Here is an 18073-nt window from a genome sequence, read left to right on the forward strand (position 1 = left end):
GAACCAGGGCATCACCCAATGAAATTAATAGGCAGCAGGTTTCAAACAAACATAAGAAAGTACTTTCTTCACCAACTACATAGTCAACCTATTGAACTCATTGCTGGGGGGGATGTTGTGAAAGCCAAAAGTATAACTGGGTTCAAAAAAGAATTAGGTAATTTCATGGAGGATATATACGTCAATGGCTATTAATGAAGATCGTCAGGGATGCAACCCCATGTTCTGGGTGTCCCTAAACCTCTGACTGCCAGAAGCTCGGACTGGACAATGGGACGTATCACTTAATAATTGCCCTGTTCTGTTCATTCCATCTGAAGCTGCTGGCACTGGCTACTGTCAAACCACAGGATACTGGGATATTGGCCTGACCTTGCTGGGCCATTCTTAAGTTCTTATGTAAAGAGCCAACTACAGTAATGCACACTGCATCTTGAGAAAACCTGGTATTTAATTACTTCCATGGGTGGAAGTGTGGGTGATGCTCAACTGATCCAGGTAAAAGAGGGCTTTTCTTGCACTGGTGTAGACCTAAATACTCTTTCCTCTCTTCTGGTGACCTGGGGAGGAGAGGGTGATGGGTCTGCTGACCTGGTTTCAGGCAGCCACAGCAAGTCTCTCTGGCTTTCTAGTCATTTAAGGAGCCACACACCTTTTCCTACAAGCCAGAAGATGGCCCCCACAGCTTAATGTGAGGCTGATATGGGCCTCACTGCTTCATGTGGGGCATTGTTCAGAATATAAAAGTGTATGGTGCAGGTAATTCCATAATCAGGTACATATACCCAAGGGAAGCTTCTCTCAGGCCTCCCCCCTTACCCATCCTGGTCCCCAGCCAACCCACTGTTGGGACCCTATCAACCTCCCTTGAATGAAGATGAAGGGGTGCTATAAGGGAGGTGTGGGTTGGCTCCCTGTCATACCAGTCATAGGAATCCCACCCCCCCGCCCGCCCCCGATTCCACTCCTTTAAAGAATACCTCCTTTTAATCCTTTACCAATGCATTTTATCTGATCACCATATCCCTTCCTTATGAAGTTCTCCTAATCCACTAGGTTTGGGGTCTCTTGCCCTCTTGGGGGGAGGGGGAGAGGAGAGGGATAAGTGACCACCCTCTCCTCCCCCATTTAGATCCCCTAGAGGAAAAGTAGGAAAGTTCCCTGAAACCCACTGAGTTCATCCCTTCAGACATCCATTGTAGCATTGGACAGAAGGGACTTACTTTCATACCTTGCCCCTGAAACCTCCATCTGGTGCTGGTCATATTGCTAACACAGTTCCTATTTTTAAGAAAGGAAAAAAAGTGATCCGGGTAACTACAAGGCTGTTAGCTGACATGTGTAGTATGCAAGGTCTTGGAAAAAATTTTGAAGGAGAAAGTAGTTAAGGACATTGAGGTCAATGGTAATTGGGACAAAATACAACATGGCTTTACAAAAGGTAGATCGTGTCAAACCAACCTGATCTCCTTCTTTGAGAAGGTAACAGATTTTTTTAGACAAAGGAAACACAGTGGATCTAATTTACCCTGATTTCAGTAAGGCATTTGATCCGGTGCTACATGGGGAATTATTAGCTAAATTGGAAAAGATGGGGATCAATATGAAAATTGAAAGGTGGATAAGGAACTGGTTAAAGGGGAGACTACAACGGGTCACACTGAAAGGTGTTGAACTATCAGGTTGGAAGGAGATTACTAGTGGAGTTCCTCAGGGATCGGTTTGGGGACCAATCTTATTTAATCTTTTTATTACTGACCTTGGCACAAAAAGCAGGAATGTGCTAATAAAGTTTTCAGATGACATGAAGCTGGGAGATATTGCCAATACAGAGAAGGACCGGGATATCCTACAGGAAGATCTGGATGACTTTGTAAATTGGAGTAATAGTAATAGGAGGAAATTCAATAATGAAAAGTGATAGGTCATGCATTTAGGGATTAATAACAAGAATTTTTGTTATAAACTGGGGAAGCATCACTTGGAAGTAATCAGGGGTGAAGGTAAGTCTAGGGACTTATCGGTACGGGGCTGGGCTGTGGCTGGCTCTGGCCCCTGGAAGGGTCAGAGCCAACCCTGGCCCACCCTGTACCGGTAAGTGCCTCCCCCCACCGGGGTAACAGCGGCAGCCGGGGGCTCTGGCAGCAGTTTAAAGGCCCGGGGCGGTAGCAGCAGCCAGAACCCTGGGCCCTTTAAATCGTCCCCGGAGCCCCACCTCTTCTTCTCCAGGGCTCCGGCAGCAGGGCTCCGGGGACGGGGCTCTGGCCGCCGCTGCCACCCCAGCCCCGTCGCTGCTACCCCAGGGCTCTGGCAGCAATTTAAAGGGCCGGGGGCTCCAGCCGCTGCTGGGAGCCGCAGGCCCTTTAAATTGCGCCTGGGGTAGCCAATCCATCCCGGTACGACTACCGGCTCTTGGCAGTACACCGTACCGGGGCATACTGAGTTACTTTCACCTCTGGAAGTAACAGAGGAGGAGAAGGACCTCGGAGTATTGGTTGATCACAGGATGACTATGAGCCGCCAATGTGATATGGCCATGAAAAAAGCTAATGCGGTCTTGGGATGCATCAGGCGAGGTATTTCCAGTAGAGATAAGGAGGTGTTAGTACCGTTATACAAGGCCTCACCTGGAATACTGTGTGCAGTTCTGGCCTCCCATGTTTAAGAAGGATGAATTCAAACTGGAACAGGTACAGAGAAGGGCTACTAGGATGATCCAAGGAATGGAAAACCTGTCTTATGAAAGGAGACTCAAGGAGCTTGGCTTGTTTAGCCTAACCAAAAGAAGGCTGAGGGGAGATATGATTGCTCTCTATAAATATATCAGAGGGATAAATACCACAGAGGGAAAAGAATTATTTAAGCTCAGTACCAATGTGGACGCAAGAACAAATGGATATAAACTGGCCATCAGGAAGTTTAGACTAGAAATTAGACGAAGGTTTCTAAGCATCAGAGGAGTGAAGTACTGGAACAGCCTTCCAAGGGAAGCAGTGGGGGCAAAAGACCTATCTGGCTTCAAGACTAAGCTTGATAAGTTTATGGAAGGGATGATATGATGGGATAGCCTAACTTTGGCAATTAATTGATCTTCAACTATTAGCGATAGATATGCCCAATGGCCTATGATGGGATATTAGATGGGGTGGGATCTGAGTTACTACAGAGAATTCTTTCCTGGGTGTCTGGCTGGTGAGTCTTGCCCACATGCTCAGGGTTCAGCTGATCGCCATATTTGGGGTCGGGAAGGAATTTTCCTCAAGGGGAGATTGGCAGAGGCCCTGGGGGTTTTTTGCCTTCCCCTGCAGTGTGGGGCATGGGTCACTTGCTGGAGGATTCTCTGCACCTCGAAGGCTTTAAACCACGATTTGAGGACTTCAATAGCTCAGACATAGGTTAGAGGTTTGTTACAGGACTGGGTGGCTGCGATTCTGTGGCCTGCGTTGTGCAGGTCAGACTAGACGATCATAATGGTCCCTTCTGACCTTAAAGTCTATGATTCTATATTCCCCCCTGCCTGTTGTGTCACTGTTCTGTCCTGCTTCTAGGAAACAAATGAAAATCAAGGGATGGTATTTTGGATTCATTGTTCTGTTGCATACTTGTATAGTAGTTCAGATGATTTAATATCATTTGATATAATGCAAGGAACCAAAATGTAGCTGAGACTGGTTACATCACTGAATCCCAATATTAAATATGTAATAATTTATATGGTCACATTTTGCTTTTCAGCTGATTTTGAGACTATCCAAAAACTGTTCAAATGTTGTAATTCCCTCAAAGGAAAAAAAAACATCATAATCTATATTTAACTGGTCTATGTCTCCATATAATTGATTTGTAATTAAAAATGTTCATTAGACTGCTGCGTTTAAACCTATTGAATAACATACTACACTGTATTAATGTAATATTTTGTATCTTTAACATATACATTTTGTTTTCCAGCCCTGAGGGACAACAGGATTGAGCTGGTTCGAGCTTCATGGCATGAACTGAGCATCAGCGTCAGTGATGTGTCTCTGTCAGATGAAGGGCAATACACCTGTTCTTTATTTACTATGCCTGTCAAAACTTCCAAGGCTTTTCTCACTGTTCTGGGTAAGTATAGCTGGCTGAGAATACCAAAGTGAAATGAGTTAAGAGAGGAGTTCTAAGACTTCTCAAATCTTGGTAAATATTTCTAGGGTGAATTTTCAGAAAACGTAGCAGAAGATGCATGTAAAACACCCTCTCTTACTTTCTCTAAAGATTGCTTGACTAGAACCATGCCAAGGAATAGCAAGCCCCTTATTATGTGTGATGTGGCAGGACCATGAATTACAGTGCACATCAATAGCACCACATGAGTGCTCCTTAAAATGGACATAACCTCTATATCCCAAGCACCAAAGGGGTTAACAGGGTGCATTTGTTCGTCTCCTAACAATGTACTGTATAGGGCAAAGGAGACAAAACCAGAGAGCGTGAAATCAAAAAGGGCTTTAAAGGCTCATAGTTTTTCCTTAGCTATGCATTTTTTTGGCTCATTCTATTTTCTTTTTTCCTCTACAAAGTGCATATTTTCCCTGAAGCTTCTTTTATGCTTCATCCTCTAAATGCTCTGCCATTTTCCCCAAAGGTTAGACACACACACACACACACACACACACACACACACACACACACACACACACACACACACACACACACACACACACACACACACGATTTATAGAGATGCCCAAAAAATAATGTTTCAGTTCCAAGCTTTATGTGATTCTGTCAGTGTCAGTCGCCCAATCAGCTGAAATTGCTATAGTTCATTGAAAGACACCTGTGTACTTAACAAGTGATATGATTTTAAAGATTGATTTTTGTTTCCATTTTGTTTTGTTTTGCTTTTTATATATAGAAAAGCAGGCAGTTGAATTTAATAGGACTAATGCAAGATGTTCTCTGGGCTAGTACTATTAAAGTTAATCCAGCCAGGGAATTGGTTTTGTGCATAGGATATGAAATATGCCTCTGTGAGTTCCACTGAGTCTATTTTACAAAAATCTTCACAAGTTTGCCATTAAGGACAAAAAATATCCGCTCAAAGCAAAGTATTTTGGGATAACAAATGCCTAAGGGTTAATTTTTTTTCTGTAGAGAGCCATCTCAAGATCCAAAGAATAGATGATTAGTCAAATTCAACCTATTAAATGGCAGTGGAACACAGATAAAAGGGTGTTACAAAAGTAAAAAGCCAAACATCTAATCAGTTGCTTCTAATCAGGGTGGCTTGATTTTTTTATGGTCTATTTTGGTTGGTTGGTTGGTTGGGGTTTTTTTGTTTGTTTTTGTTTTTTTACATGACTGCTTTCCAACATCATCTGTTTTCTTTCCAGTGAAAAGACAGCAGCAAGGTTTCAGAAGCATCTATCTCACAATAATTTTATTTGTCTATAAGAACTTGCATTTGAAATTCTTCTAAAGAAGCCCCTATATGAGAGTAACATTCTTTTTCTTGCTTTGTAGTTTATTCCATGCCATCATTTTAATCAGAAAGATGATTTATATGCAGAAATATTCTTTCTATTCACTGGTCTGATTTGGATTAGAAGATTTTAATGTACAGGGATTATTAAAGATGCCATTTCATGCCTCTGAAAAGTAGGAGTAGTTTTATTACAGAATCTACACTGTGATGGGTGCTGTTGTTTGTGTCTGGAGTAATGTTTGATTGTGTGCAGTGTTTATCAGTTTCCTTTGGAAAAGGAGAGACATGAACAAACCAAATTGCAAGATGCAGAGCACAGAGTGGAATTTCAGTGACTGATCCCTTTATCCAGGAATCAGAGTAGCAGCCGTGTTAGTCTGTATCTGCAAAAAGAAAAGGAGGACTGGTGGTACCTTAGAGACTAACAAATTTATTTGAGCATAAGCTTTCATGAGCTACAGCTCACTTCATCGGATGCATGCAGTGGAAAATACAGTGGGGAGATTTTATATACACAGAGAACATGAAACAATGAGTGTTACCATACACAGTGTAATGAGAGTGATCAGGTAAGGTGAGCTATCACCAGCAGGAGAGGAAAAAAAAACCTTTTGTAGCGATAATCAAGGTGGGCCATTTCCAGCAGTTGACAAGAACATATGAGGAACAGTGGGGGTAGGGGGTGGAAAATAAACATGGGAAAATAGTTTTACTTTGTGTAATGACACATCCACTCCCAGTCTTTATTCAAGTGTAATGTAATGGTGTCCAGTCGCAGAACACTTCAATCTCTCTGGTCATCGATTACAGACCTAAAAGTTGCAATTCTTCATCAAAAAAACTTCAAAAACAGACTCCAATGAGAGACTGCTGAATTGGAATTAATTTGCAAACTGGACACCATTACATTAGCTACATTAGCTGTAGCTCATGAAAGCTTATGCTCAAATAAATTTGTTAGTCTCTAAGGTGCCACAAGTACTCCTTTTCTTTATCCAGGAATGGAAATCTGTGAATTAATTGAAACATTCCAGATGTAAAGGGCAAACCTAATCATATTCTAAGAGCTTTTAGAATCTGTGGAAAGATATATCCCCCCAAAATAAGTAATTTCTGTGTGTTACTAAGCCTGTCATTGAATATAACTAAATATTCTCAATTTTATTCACAGTTCTTTATTTTAAAAATCTCCCTCCATTCCTCAGAACATAACCCTTGCCATCTCTAATGTTCTGAGTAGGATGTTTAATGGGCATAGGACCTGATCCAGAGCTCACTGAATCAATGGAAGAATTCCTGTGAATTCTGTGTGCTTTGGATCGGGCCCATTATTACTATATATTAGTTAAATCTGAAAAGGAAGGATTTTTTTGTCTTTCTTTTTGCTCTCCTTTTGTGTTAGGATTCCCTGAATTCATGCTGGAACTGTCTGTTAAAATGCAGCTGGATCAGTTTGGATTTTGTTCCTGGTTGTGTTTCATTTTAACAAGAGTAGTTAATATATTCCATGCCTCCCACCCAAAATAATCTTCTTAAAATACAGATATCCACTCTATATCTAGCAATAGGAAGTCAATCTGAACTTGAATATAAAGTATGAGAAAAGCTGGATTGGTTTAAAATGAACATACAAAACATGTTCATTTTCTTCGATTAAACTCAAGTATGGTTCAGATTCACTGGTCAGTTTAAAATAGAAAACGGAATTCAGTGACACTTGTTGTTAGGTCTGTCAATCATTAAGTGAATAAACCTATCTGTTATTTCTTTTGGAAATTGACCTCTAATAGGTTAACCTTATCAACTGACAACCCTCTTGTCAAAGGCTTAAAGTAGCTGATTGGCAACATGCTGTATCTTTTATTTGTTTGATTGTTTGTTAGGTGTTCCTGAGAAGCCACAAATTAGTGGATTTACTTCACCAGTTATGGAGGGAGAGAGGATGCAGCTAACCTGCAAGACCTCAGGTAGCAAACCAGCAGCTGATATCAGATGGTTCAAGAATGACAAAGAGATTAAAGGTATTGAAAAACATTTACATGTAATTCTGTGTCAACATCAAAACTAAAGCATTTAATGGGATAGAGGATTGCTTGGAATTGTATCACTTTCATTTTTATAAAAAGATTGACATTATCTAAATGTGCAAGAATCAATTCTACTATGTAATGTGGAAGAATTGATCAACATTTATCATAATGGCAATATGACTGATTATTTTGCAAAATGTTACAAACTATAATTTTTAATTATAGTTAGCTTAAGGTCATAATATCACCTTAGTTGAGATGGATCATAAAATGCTTTACAATAATCTTTAGTACCAGGTTCATGTCTCTATCAGTAACCCAGCTATTTTGACATTTGATCCACTTTTGCCTGTTCCCAGAAAATTGGTATTGGTTTTTATTGCTGTCATTTTCATCCAATATGCTAAAAGATCAGGTGAATGAATTGTCAGAATTGTGACTGTTTCCATGTAGCTATTGTTTTAAAATCATTCCTTTAGTACCCATGTATCTCACGCACTTGTCTGGCATTATGGTTTTTGTTAGTGAATCAAAAAAGCTGCTTCAAGCAAAGCTGTGGTGGTAATAAGAGAAACAGTTCAACTTTCTTTGGTATCCACCAGCACAGAGCAATACATAATAAAACAAAGACTAATATACAAAATTAATAAGTTAAAGAGACCATGGTTGGTATCCACAGAAATATGATTTCTTTTAAATGTACCTGTCTTGAGAAGTTTCCAATTCAAAATCAGAAAATTGGATTAGAAAGTGGCATGGACTTTGGGCTCAAGTAGGTTAAAATATACCTGAGTTCCTGGGTCAAGTGAAGATGGGAAGCAGGAAATCAGAAAGTGGAGTCTTTCAGCCTGCAGGAAGGGGTTCTCAAACGTCATTGCACCACGACACCCTTCTGACAACAAAAATTACTACACAACCCCAGGAGGGGGGACTGAAGTATGAGATCCCCCCCAGCCTCACCACCTCGGGAGGTGGGGCCAAAGCTAGACCTAAGACCTGTCACCCAGAGAAAAGTAGCACCTTGTGCAATATAATTAAAAGGCAAAATTTTAACACAGGACATAACATACATGCTGTACTATGCCAGCAAAGCTGTCATTCAAAAGAGATGTCAAAGTGCAAGCAGCGCCATCAAAAGATGGAAAATAAACATAGGTAGTGCCAGTATCCTACATGAACTACCGGTGTTAGCAGACATAAGCAAGGGCAACTCATGGCACCAGATTATTTTTTTTTAAATCAGATCTTTCAGGCTTGCACAGTAATTATGCCTTTCCTGTTCAGCTGAAATGTAATACCAGCAAAGCAGACAATTTAGGGATTTTGGTCTTAAACTAACACATGGCTTTCTGGGTAGGTACCTAAGGGATGGACATAAGAAAGAAAACTCAATAGAATGGATGAAATAGGTGTTGAAACTGAGGCGGAATAGGAAGTGAAGAAGATACAAATGAGGGAAAAGCCTTGAACGCTTCAGTTTTCTAGGTCTTCTGAAGAGCACATTGCCATTGTCATGAAGGTTACAAATAAAATAACCTAACCTAACTAGCTTGCAATGGCATCAACAGAAGGTACATTAGCTTTTGTGCACTGGAAAAGGTGAAATGATAAATCTGAGAAAATAGATATGAAATTGTATGCTAATGCACTTGACATTAAAGGTTAGGAGTTCTGCTGTCTGGCACCAGTAAATCCAATTGTGTTACAGTATATTATACACGGTGCAAAAGAACATGAAAACCGAATACATTCAGTTCCAGAGAAGGAACCGGGGGAAAAAAAGCCAACCTAAAATGCTGCTTGCATTTCTATTAGCAGAAAAAAGGAATCAGCATCTTGTAAGAGAGAACTGTTTAACTGGCTTGATGTCAAGAATGGGAGAGGCTGTGTGTGAATCATGGCGTTCCATACCTTATATTTGAACGTTCTGCCTCTTATATATGCACCCATATTAGCATAGGGATGTGAAGTTTGGCTTTCTGATCCTTTTTTATTCCTATCTGCTCAATAAAACAACTGACTGTGCCATCCCTAAATGGAGCTTATTAAGAGATTCAAATGTATCAGAAAGTAAATACGCAATACTTATTTGTCACGTAATTTATTACTCACTGCTTTGAAAATGTAACCTTAAATGTGGTTTCAGTTTTCACTTTTCAGAAATATTTTCAAATTATTTTCCTGGTTTTTTCCTGTGTAGTAAAAATAAATAAATTAATATTTTTGCAACAGAATGGCAAATTTAAATGAGGTTGCTAATTTTAATATGTGCAGTGAGATCAGAAATGTGGTACTCTTTTTGGTTTGACAAAACTCCAACTGAAATAGAATTTAACCTTCTCACATTATAATGCAAGGTTAAAGCAAAACCAGATGAAAAATATACAGAAGCCCAAAATACCAGATTTGCCCAGTTAAAATATGGAAAAATATATATTTTAAATAGATAATTGTTACATATATGGGAGGAATATAAGGTTATAATTGGTTGAAAATAACCAATGAGTGATAAATCAGCAAGTTTCTATTGTTTTCCTCCTCAGAGACCAATAATATGGAGCTAACAAAAAGTGTTAAAACAGTCAGAGTGCATATGCAAACAGTGAGTTCCAAGAAAACTGTTTGTCTTCATGGGTGGGGAGAGGGGGCAGCAGCAGGGGGAAAGGGGAGAGTTCTTGACTTTAAGCTTCATTTCCTCTAATGAATGTGATTCTCAGAAGAAAAAAATTCTCTTAAATTTAAGGTTTCAGAGTAGCAGCCGTGTTAGTCTGTATTCGGAAAAAGAAAAGGAGTACTTGTGGCACCTTAGAGACTAACACATTTATTTGAGCATAAGCTTTCGTGAGCTACACTCGCTGTAGCTCACGAAAGCTTATGCTCAAATAAATTGGTTAGTCTCTAAGGTGCCACAAGTACTCCTTTTCTTAAATTTAAAAACATTTGGCCATTATAGTTAAATGTATAGATATTTTTGAGGATCCAGATACTCAGGGTTTATATAAAAGTACATACATTGACTTATTTTTTTCACTGACAGTTAAGGGTCAAGATTTTAAAGAAACAGGCATCTAAAAGGCTCCTAAGGAGGTGGTCTCCATTTTTCAAAAGTGCTGTGCATCCAGCAGCTTCCTTTGAAGTGAAGGCTCCCAATGCCTAGACGCTGTCCAAGCTGCAGTTAATTGGAGCTCCTGGGTGCTCAGCACTTTTGAAAATAAGTCTATTTATTCGGGTGCTTTAAAGTTTCACGTAGGATCCAAACTTTAAGCACTTTTTAAATCTAGGCTAAAATATTTTCCTCCTTTATGATATTTGTTTATTTTAGCAAAACAGCAACCTGGTCATTTTGATTTGGGCTAATGAAGGTCTTAAAATGAATTTTTGTAAAGGAATATACTACTGAGATTGCATGTGTCCTGTGTTTCCTAATCAAAGGAAAGGAAAATGCAAGAGGTTTCAGTTTTACAAATCACAGTAAAATCCCATTAGGGAGACGAAAATGACCTAAATAAAATTTCCATGAAAAGTCAATTTTAGAAAGCAGATCTAAAATGTAATCAGCTACATCTTTTTAGATTAAAAATATCTCTGGAATCAGAAAGATGGGCTTTTTCACTCACTCCAGATAATGTAAGAATCCAGGTAGTTAAGTAATTCTGATTTTTGCTTCAGAAATAATTGTCTTCCCCACCCAGGCATTTTTCTTCCAGTTGGTTGCTGAGCATTAAGCAGATTTCAATTTTTGCTGAGGTGACTATCAAGATTTATGCATCAGAAAGCTGAGGGAAATATTGACCATGGCTAAGCCAAGCTGTGTCAAGTGGGATCCCGCAGGGATCAGTCTGGGTCCAGTTCTGTTCAATATCTTCCTCAGTGAGTTAGATAGCGGCATAAGAGTACACTTACAAAGTTTGCAGATGATACCCAGCTGGGAGGGCTTGCAAGTGCTTTGGAGGATAGGATTAAAATTGAGAGTGATCTGGACAAGCTGGAAAAATGGTCTGAAGTAAATAGGATGAAATTCAGTAAGGACAAATGCAAGGTACTCTATTTAGGAAGGAACAATCAGTTACACACATACAAAATGTGAAATGACTGCCTAGGAAGGAGTACTGCGGAAAGGGATCTGGGGGTCATAGTGGACACAAGCTAAATATGAGTCAACAGTGTAACACTATTGCAAAGAAAGCAAACATCATTCTGGGATGTATTAGAAGGAGTGTTGTAAGCAAGACACAAGAAGTAATTCTTCTGCTCTACTCTGCACTGATTAGGCCTCAACCGGAGTGTTGTGTCTAGTTCTGGGCGCATTTCAAGAAAGATGTGAACAAAATTGGTAAAAGTCCAGAGGAGAACAACAAAAATGATTAAAGGTCTGAAACATGTCCTATGAGGGAAGATTGAAAAAACTGGGTTTGTTTAGTCTGTAAAAGAGAAGACTGAGAGAGGGCATAACAGTTTTTAAATACATAAAAGGTGTTATAAGGAGGAGGGAGAAAAATTGTTCTTCTTAACCTCTGAGGATAGGACAAGAAGCAATGGGCCTAAATTGCAGCAAGGAAGGTTTAGGTTGGACATTAGGAAAAACTTCCTAACTGTCAGGGTGGTTAAGCATTGGAATAAATTGCCTAGGGAGGTTGTGGAATCTCTGTCATTGGAGATTTTTAAAAGCAGGTTAGACAAACACCTGTCAGGGATGGTCTGCATATTACTTAGTCCTGCCAGGAGTGCAGGGGACTGGACTAGATGACCTCTCGATATCTGATTCTATGATATATTATGTAATTTCTTCCTGCATAGCATCCTTACAGCTTTTCCTATCCATGCAAACAGTTAAAATTCTTGTCCAGGCTCTCAGCAGTTGATTTTGAAATTGCCAAATACACACATAGGAAAAACAATGGCAGTATTGGTTTTTATCAGACAAATAATGGAATGTCTGGCTATAAAGTGTTTGGGTTTTTTTTAAGCAACTAGGGGGAAAGTTTTAGAAATGGATTTGATATATACCAGAGCTGCCTCTTATTGCATTGTGCTCCCTGAAAATCATTAAGCTACATTTTTTTGTTCTTGCAGATGTCAAATATTTAAAAGAAGAGGATGCAAATCGCAGGACATTCACTGTTAGCAGCACACTGGATTTCCGAGCGGATCGGAGTGATGATGGTGCCGTTGTACGTTGCAGAGTAGACCATGAGTCCTTAAACTCCACACCTCAGATAGCAATGCAGGTTCTAGAAATACACTGTAAGTAATATCTATAATCTATCTATATGTCTATCCCTATCCACACACGTTTACATTCTCTGGTTTTGAGAGAAGGTGTACTGTCACTAGACATTTAATAGACATGAAATAAAACTTAAATCGTTAATGAGTTCAAATACATACAAATCCCTCTCTTCTAGCCCAATCCTGCAATTCTCCTAGCAAGTCAATGAGAGGTTTCCCATAGTAAGGACTGTAAGATTGAGTCTTTAGTCTGTTTGGTGGAGGAGAGAGGATAAGTATGTTGGGGATTTTAAGTCTCACTGGTTTTCTCAGGTAGGTTTTCAACACCAAGACCACAGGTTTATATAGTAGTCACTATTTTGCTTGACAATACCATAGAAATGCAAGCTGATGTTAGCAGTAGAGATTAAATCATCAACTTTGTGCCCTACTAACACAGCTTTGTGTGATGTTCTTCATGTTGGAGCCTAAGAGAGAAGAACCATATTCATTATTCTTAGGGCTTGTCAATCATGGGGATGTTACATCGGAATAGCTTTAGTTTGTTCTCATTAAAGTGCCTTGCGTACACACACAATTTTTTAAAAAAATTGAATTATTTGGCACCTTAAGTAGAAGTCATGAATCCTATCTGGAGTAGAAGTAACTCTTCTTTGCAGTGAGTTTGTGTGCTCTAAGGGTTATGTGAAGGCATTTCTAATCACTCTGCTTCTAGCATTCCTCTCCATGCTATCCCACACTGTATTGCTTCACACCTGGCTCAGCCTGTCTGTGTACCTGTGTGCCCTCCACTGCTCTAGAGCAGGGGTGGCCAACCTGTGGATCCGGAGCCACAGAAGTTCTTCAGAAGTTAATATGCGGCTCCGTGTACAGGCACCGACTCCGGGGCTGGAGCTACAGGTGCCAACTTTCCAGTGTGCTGGGGGTGCTCACAGCTCAACCTCTGGCTCTGCCCCGACTCCACCCCTTCTCACCCCCTCCCCTGAGCCCGCTGTGCCCTCGCTCCCTCCCCCCCACCTCCCCGAGCCTCCTGCACGCCATGAAAGAGCTGATCAGGAGGTGCGGGGAGAGAGAGGGAGGTGCTGATCGGCGGGGCTGCTAGTGGGTGGGAGGCACTGTGGGGGGGCGAGGAGCTGATGGGGGGGCTGCTTACGTATTACTGTGGCTCTTTGGTACATTGGTAAATTCTGGCTCCTTCTCAGGCTCAGGTTGGCCACTCCTGCTCTAGAGTCATCTTGACCAAATATTCTCTCTCTAATTAAATGCTGGGATGCAGCCAGGTGTGTCCCTTTTTAATATCAGGTAGTGGTGAGTTCACACACACAGAGTCACATAGTTATTATAACACTGTGCTTGCATGTGGATGCCTGCAGATCTCCAGGCCCATCTGGAGAATAGTCTCTGGAATGCAGACATCTGCAAGATACTGTCCATGAAAATGAAGGTGAGGAGGCACTCCTAGAGCTGGTCCCAGTGCCAGACCAGATCAAAGCAAAGGAACCCACACCATGAGCACCTGGACTGCATATTTGCAGGGGATGCCATGTGCATTTGCTGTGCATGAGAGCTCTACCAGAAACCATCCAGAAAATGCTGCAGACAGGAGCTCTCCCAGTAAGTAGAGTATGCTGTATTACTATACAACTATGTAGGAGGATTTAAAAGTTGGCTTTTCTGTGTATTCGCAACCTTCTCAGGGTTGCTCATACTTGTAGTTTCCATTCCACTCCTGCACCAGCTGGGAGTATGTCATCCTGGCCGATAGCAGCTCTGCATGTGTTCCTGGTTTGCCAATTGCCTTTTTAAGCAAGACCCTTTTAGGTCTGGAACACGTTTTCTTACAAAGCTCATGCACAGCATCCCTACCTAGCCCTGTCCTGTAAACTCTGGATACCACACCAGACGAGGACCTACCTTTCAGTCAACCAAATTGCAGACACTTCCCACACCAACCAGCCTCTTCAGGATGGAAAAGAACAGTTTCAAGCACCCCACCAACAGGAATTTGTGAGCAACACTCTGGGCATAAAAAAGTTCCATTGGTCTTGAGTTTGCATTACATTCTTTAACTCTGTAATTCCAGTAATGTTATTTGTTACCTATGTGATTTGTTAACTCAATACAAAAGTTTTGGTACAACTTGGCTGAAAAAATTCACTGAGGAGTAGCTCTCCCTTTAACATCAACACCAACCCCCAGTATCACCCCCTAATAAAATCAATACACAAGCATATATCAGTCACTTCTTTGATATACAGTATGTTCATTATCCAAAAAGAAAAGGAGTACTTGTGGCACCTTAGAGACTAACCAATTTATCTGAGCATAAGCTTTCGTGAGCTACAGCTCACTTCATTGGATGCATCCGATGAAGCTCACGAAAGCTTATGCTCAAATAAATTGGTTAGTCTCTAAGGTGCCACAAGTACTCCTTTTCTTTTTGCGAATACAGACTAACACGGCTGTTACTCTGAAACCTTTCATTACCCAAAACTACCTCCTGACCTCGACGTAGGAGCACAGTGAATCCCTGACCCTATTTCCCATGCCACTTGAGGCATTTTTCTGAGATCACTAGTTATTGACTGGGAGCAGTCAGAGATGGACAGCTTCTGGGTCATGATGGCCACACTCTTCTCCATGCTGAGAGGAGCCCTCATGTTGGTGTTCTATCATTGTAGCTTTAGGGTGAACTCTGCATAGATCTCTAGGAAAGTAGCTTTCTCCTAGTCATCCCAGTTCTGCATCCCTATCCTGTCCCACCAGTTGCTGCTAGCTGGCTGAGCCCAGAAGTGGCACTCTACTAAATAAAGGTGCTCCAGATAAATGCCCTGAAGAAGTAACTGCTCGATTTCATCATCCTGCTCCTCCTCCACCTGTAGCTGCATCATCACAGTAGCCACAGGCCTCCATGGTGGCCAGTTTAAGCCTCCCAGCTGCTCAATTGCCAATTCATGTGCATCATCCTGTTCATATGAATAACTGTCATGATCACAGAGCTTAGCAGTGTGTCCTTCATGATCCCTGACAAAATGGCACTGACAAAATACAGATGAATGATGAAGGTGAGGAGGCACTCCTAGAGCTGGTCCCAGTGCCAGACCAGATCAAAGCAAAGGAACCCACACCATGAGCACCTGGACTGCATATTTGCAGGGGATGCCATGTGCATTTGCTGTGCATGAGAGCTCTACCAGAAACCATCCAGAAAATGCTGCAGACAGGAGCTCTCCCAGTAAGTAGAGTATGCTGTATTACTATACAACTATGTAGGAGGATTTAAAAGTTGGCTTTTCTGTGTATTCATGAAAATGAAGGTGAGGAGGCACTCCTAGAGCTGGTCCCAGTGCCAGACCAGATCAAAGCAAAGGAACCCACACCATGAGCACCTGGACTGCATATTTGCAGGGGATGCCATGTGCATTTGCTGTGCATGAGAGCTCTACCAGAAACCAGAGGTAGAATCATGGGAGTTTATTTGTTTGACTCCAAGTCCCAGAATCCCAGTAGGTTCCATAGGCACCTCACAATGCCCCGCAAGAAAAAAATTCAGAATGCATAGAGCTGTGCAGCACACCACTGCACCATAGGATATCTGCCCAGAATGCTACATCTTCAGAGACAGAATATGGTTAGCACTTGAAAACTGGGGATAGAGAGAGTGTGTCTGTTTTCATGAGGTTCCCAGGCCTATTTTGCAGATATTAAGAAATAGATACAAATGTTAAGAAAATTTAGATAAAGTTTGGGTAAACATCCAGAATTTTGGATGATTATCTGAACCAACCCCTTCAATCTGTTAAGATTTACCCATCACTAATTTATATCCTCTCTCACTCGAGTCTAATCCATCCATATGTCATGCTCTGTTTCCTGCAGGACAGTCTTACTGCCGTTGTCTTGCTAAAGGGTTTGGCTGTAATCTAGTTCATGCTTGCCCAATGGGGATTAGTGGTGGCATGACATTCTTGCCAAGTCTATTTTTCCACTGACCCTTACAGTCAACAATAAACCTAGAATAGAATAATATTCTCTGTGGCATTGTGTGGAAGTTTGTTGTTAGACTAGCTGTCACTGACTATTAGGTTTATGTATATATAAACCAAACTAAATCTCAGAGAAACATTTAGTTTTATTACTTACTTCTGTGCTCACACTCAAAAACCTTCTTCTGTTCTGTCACAGATACAGTACTGCCACTATAAAAGTTTGGTGCGGCAGTGATTCACTCTATTGTACTGTGTACCTGCAAGCCCTTACTTGCACTCCTGGCAACAGCCCATTTTGATTCTCTCCACCAAGGCACAAATCCCAAGAGGCTTCATTTGAAGCTTTAAAATGAAATCAAACCTGTTCAAACTTCAGACATCATCACTGTGATTCTAAAATGGCAGCGGTAATGAGATCAATACCACAAGACACACTATAAGCTTCTGCAGCATATCTCATAAGCTGACCATACTTCCCATATGACAGCACTGATGTGTTAAATATGTATTATGAAAAAAAGATATTGTGCTGATATCTGCTGATGCAATTTTAGGTAAATTCTTAATCAGTGGTCTCGCAATTCTGCAATGAAGTATCAGTTTGACAAGCTTGCAGCCATCAGCTAACCTTCTTGTAAGGGCTTTTACTACAAGTTTTTGTGATAGCTAACAATTTCTTCATTTCTAGTTATTACTAAATGATCTTACATTGAGTATCAGAGCCCTTCTTTAGGGTTAGACAATTATTTTAAAATGGTTGAGGGCTAGTCTTTAGGAAATGCCTGTATTGATTTTGAATAATAAAAAAATGAACTGTAGAGACAACAGATATGCAAATTACAAATGATGCACTTGAACAACGATGTAAAAACCAGTTTAGTGCAGTGTGTGTCTATCTACACACACACACACACACCAGGTAGCTATGTCACAAAGGAAAACGTACACTACAGTTGTTAGCACTACTGTTCTAACTAGTTTACGCCTCTCTGGAAATAATATGAGGCCAGATCTTCAGGTGGTATAAATCAGAGTAGCGCCACTGAAATCCATAGAGCTGCACTGGTTTACACCAGCCGAGGATCTGGCCAATTATTTTTACTTGTCTGATTATTTTGTGGTTTTGGTGGAACACGATATCTTGGTTAATTGTTAATTTCCACCAGAAATAAATTACCTGCTTAAGAGAAGGCATCTTATGGAAAACTAAAGGAAAGAAAACAATTATGCATACCTGAAGGTTAGAGCTTTCTACCTCTGAAAAAGTAACTAAGCTGCATACACCAAACCAAATGAGACTAATGTCAATGGAAAAATGTGAACTAATTAGGAGTGTATTTTAGTCATTTTAGATGACC

The 18073-nt window shown here is 40.7% G+C and overlaps 1 protein-coding gene across 8 annotated transcripts in view; it reads left to right on the forward strand.

Annotated features, from left to right (window-relative positions):
• The window catches only part of CADM2 (cell adhesion molecule 2), a 1031723-nt gene that overhangs the window by 863382 nt on the left and 150268 nt on the right, over positions 1–18073 (forward strand). For all 8 annotated transcript variants that reach the window (XM_037906100.2, XM_037906084.2, XM_043538395.1 and 5 more), the window contains 3 exons: positions 3952–4104; positions 7351–7488; positions 12571–12741. In XM_037906100.2, coding sequence (XP_037762028.1) covers positions 3952–4104; positions 7351–7488; positions 12571–12741 — 462 coding nt within the window. The remainder of the gene's footprint in view (positions 1–3951; positions 4105–7350; positions 7489–12570; positions 12742–18073) is intronic.

This window comes from Chelonia mydas, chromosome 1 (assembly GCF_015237465.2).
Source record: "Chelonia mydas isolate rCheMyd1 chromosome 1, rCheMyd1.pri.v2, whole genome shotgun sequence".
NCBI classification, from domain to species: Eukaryota; Metazoa; Chordata; order Testudines; family Cheloniidae; genus Chelonia; species Chelonia mydas.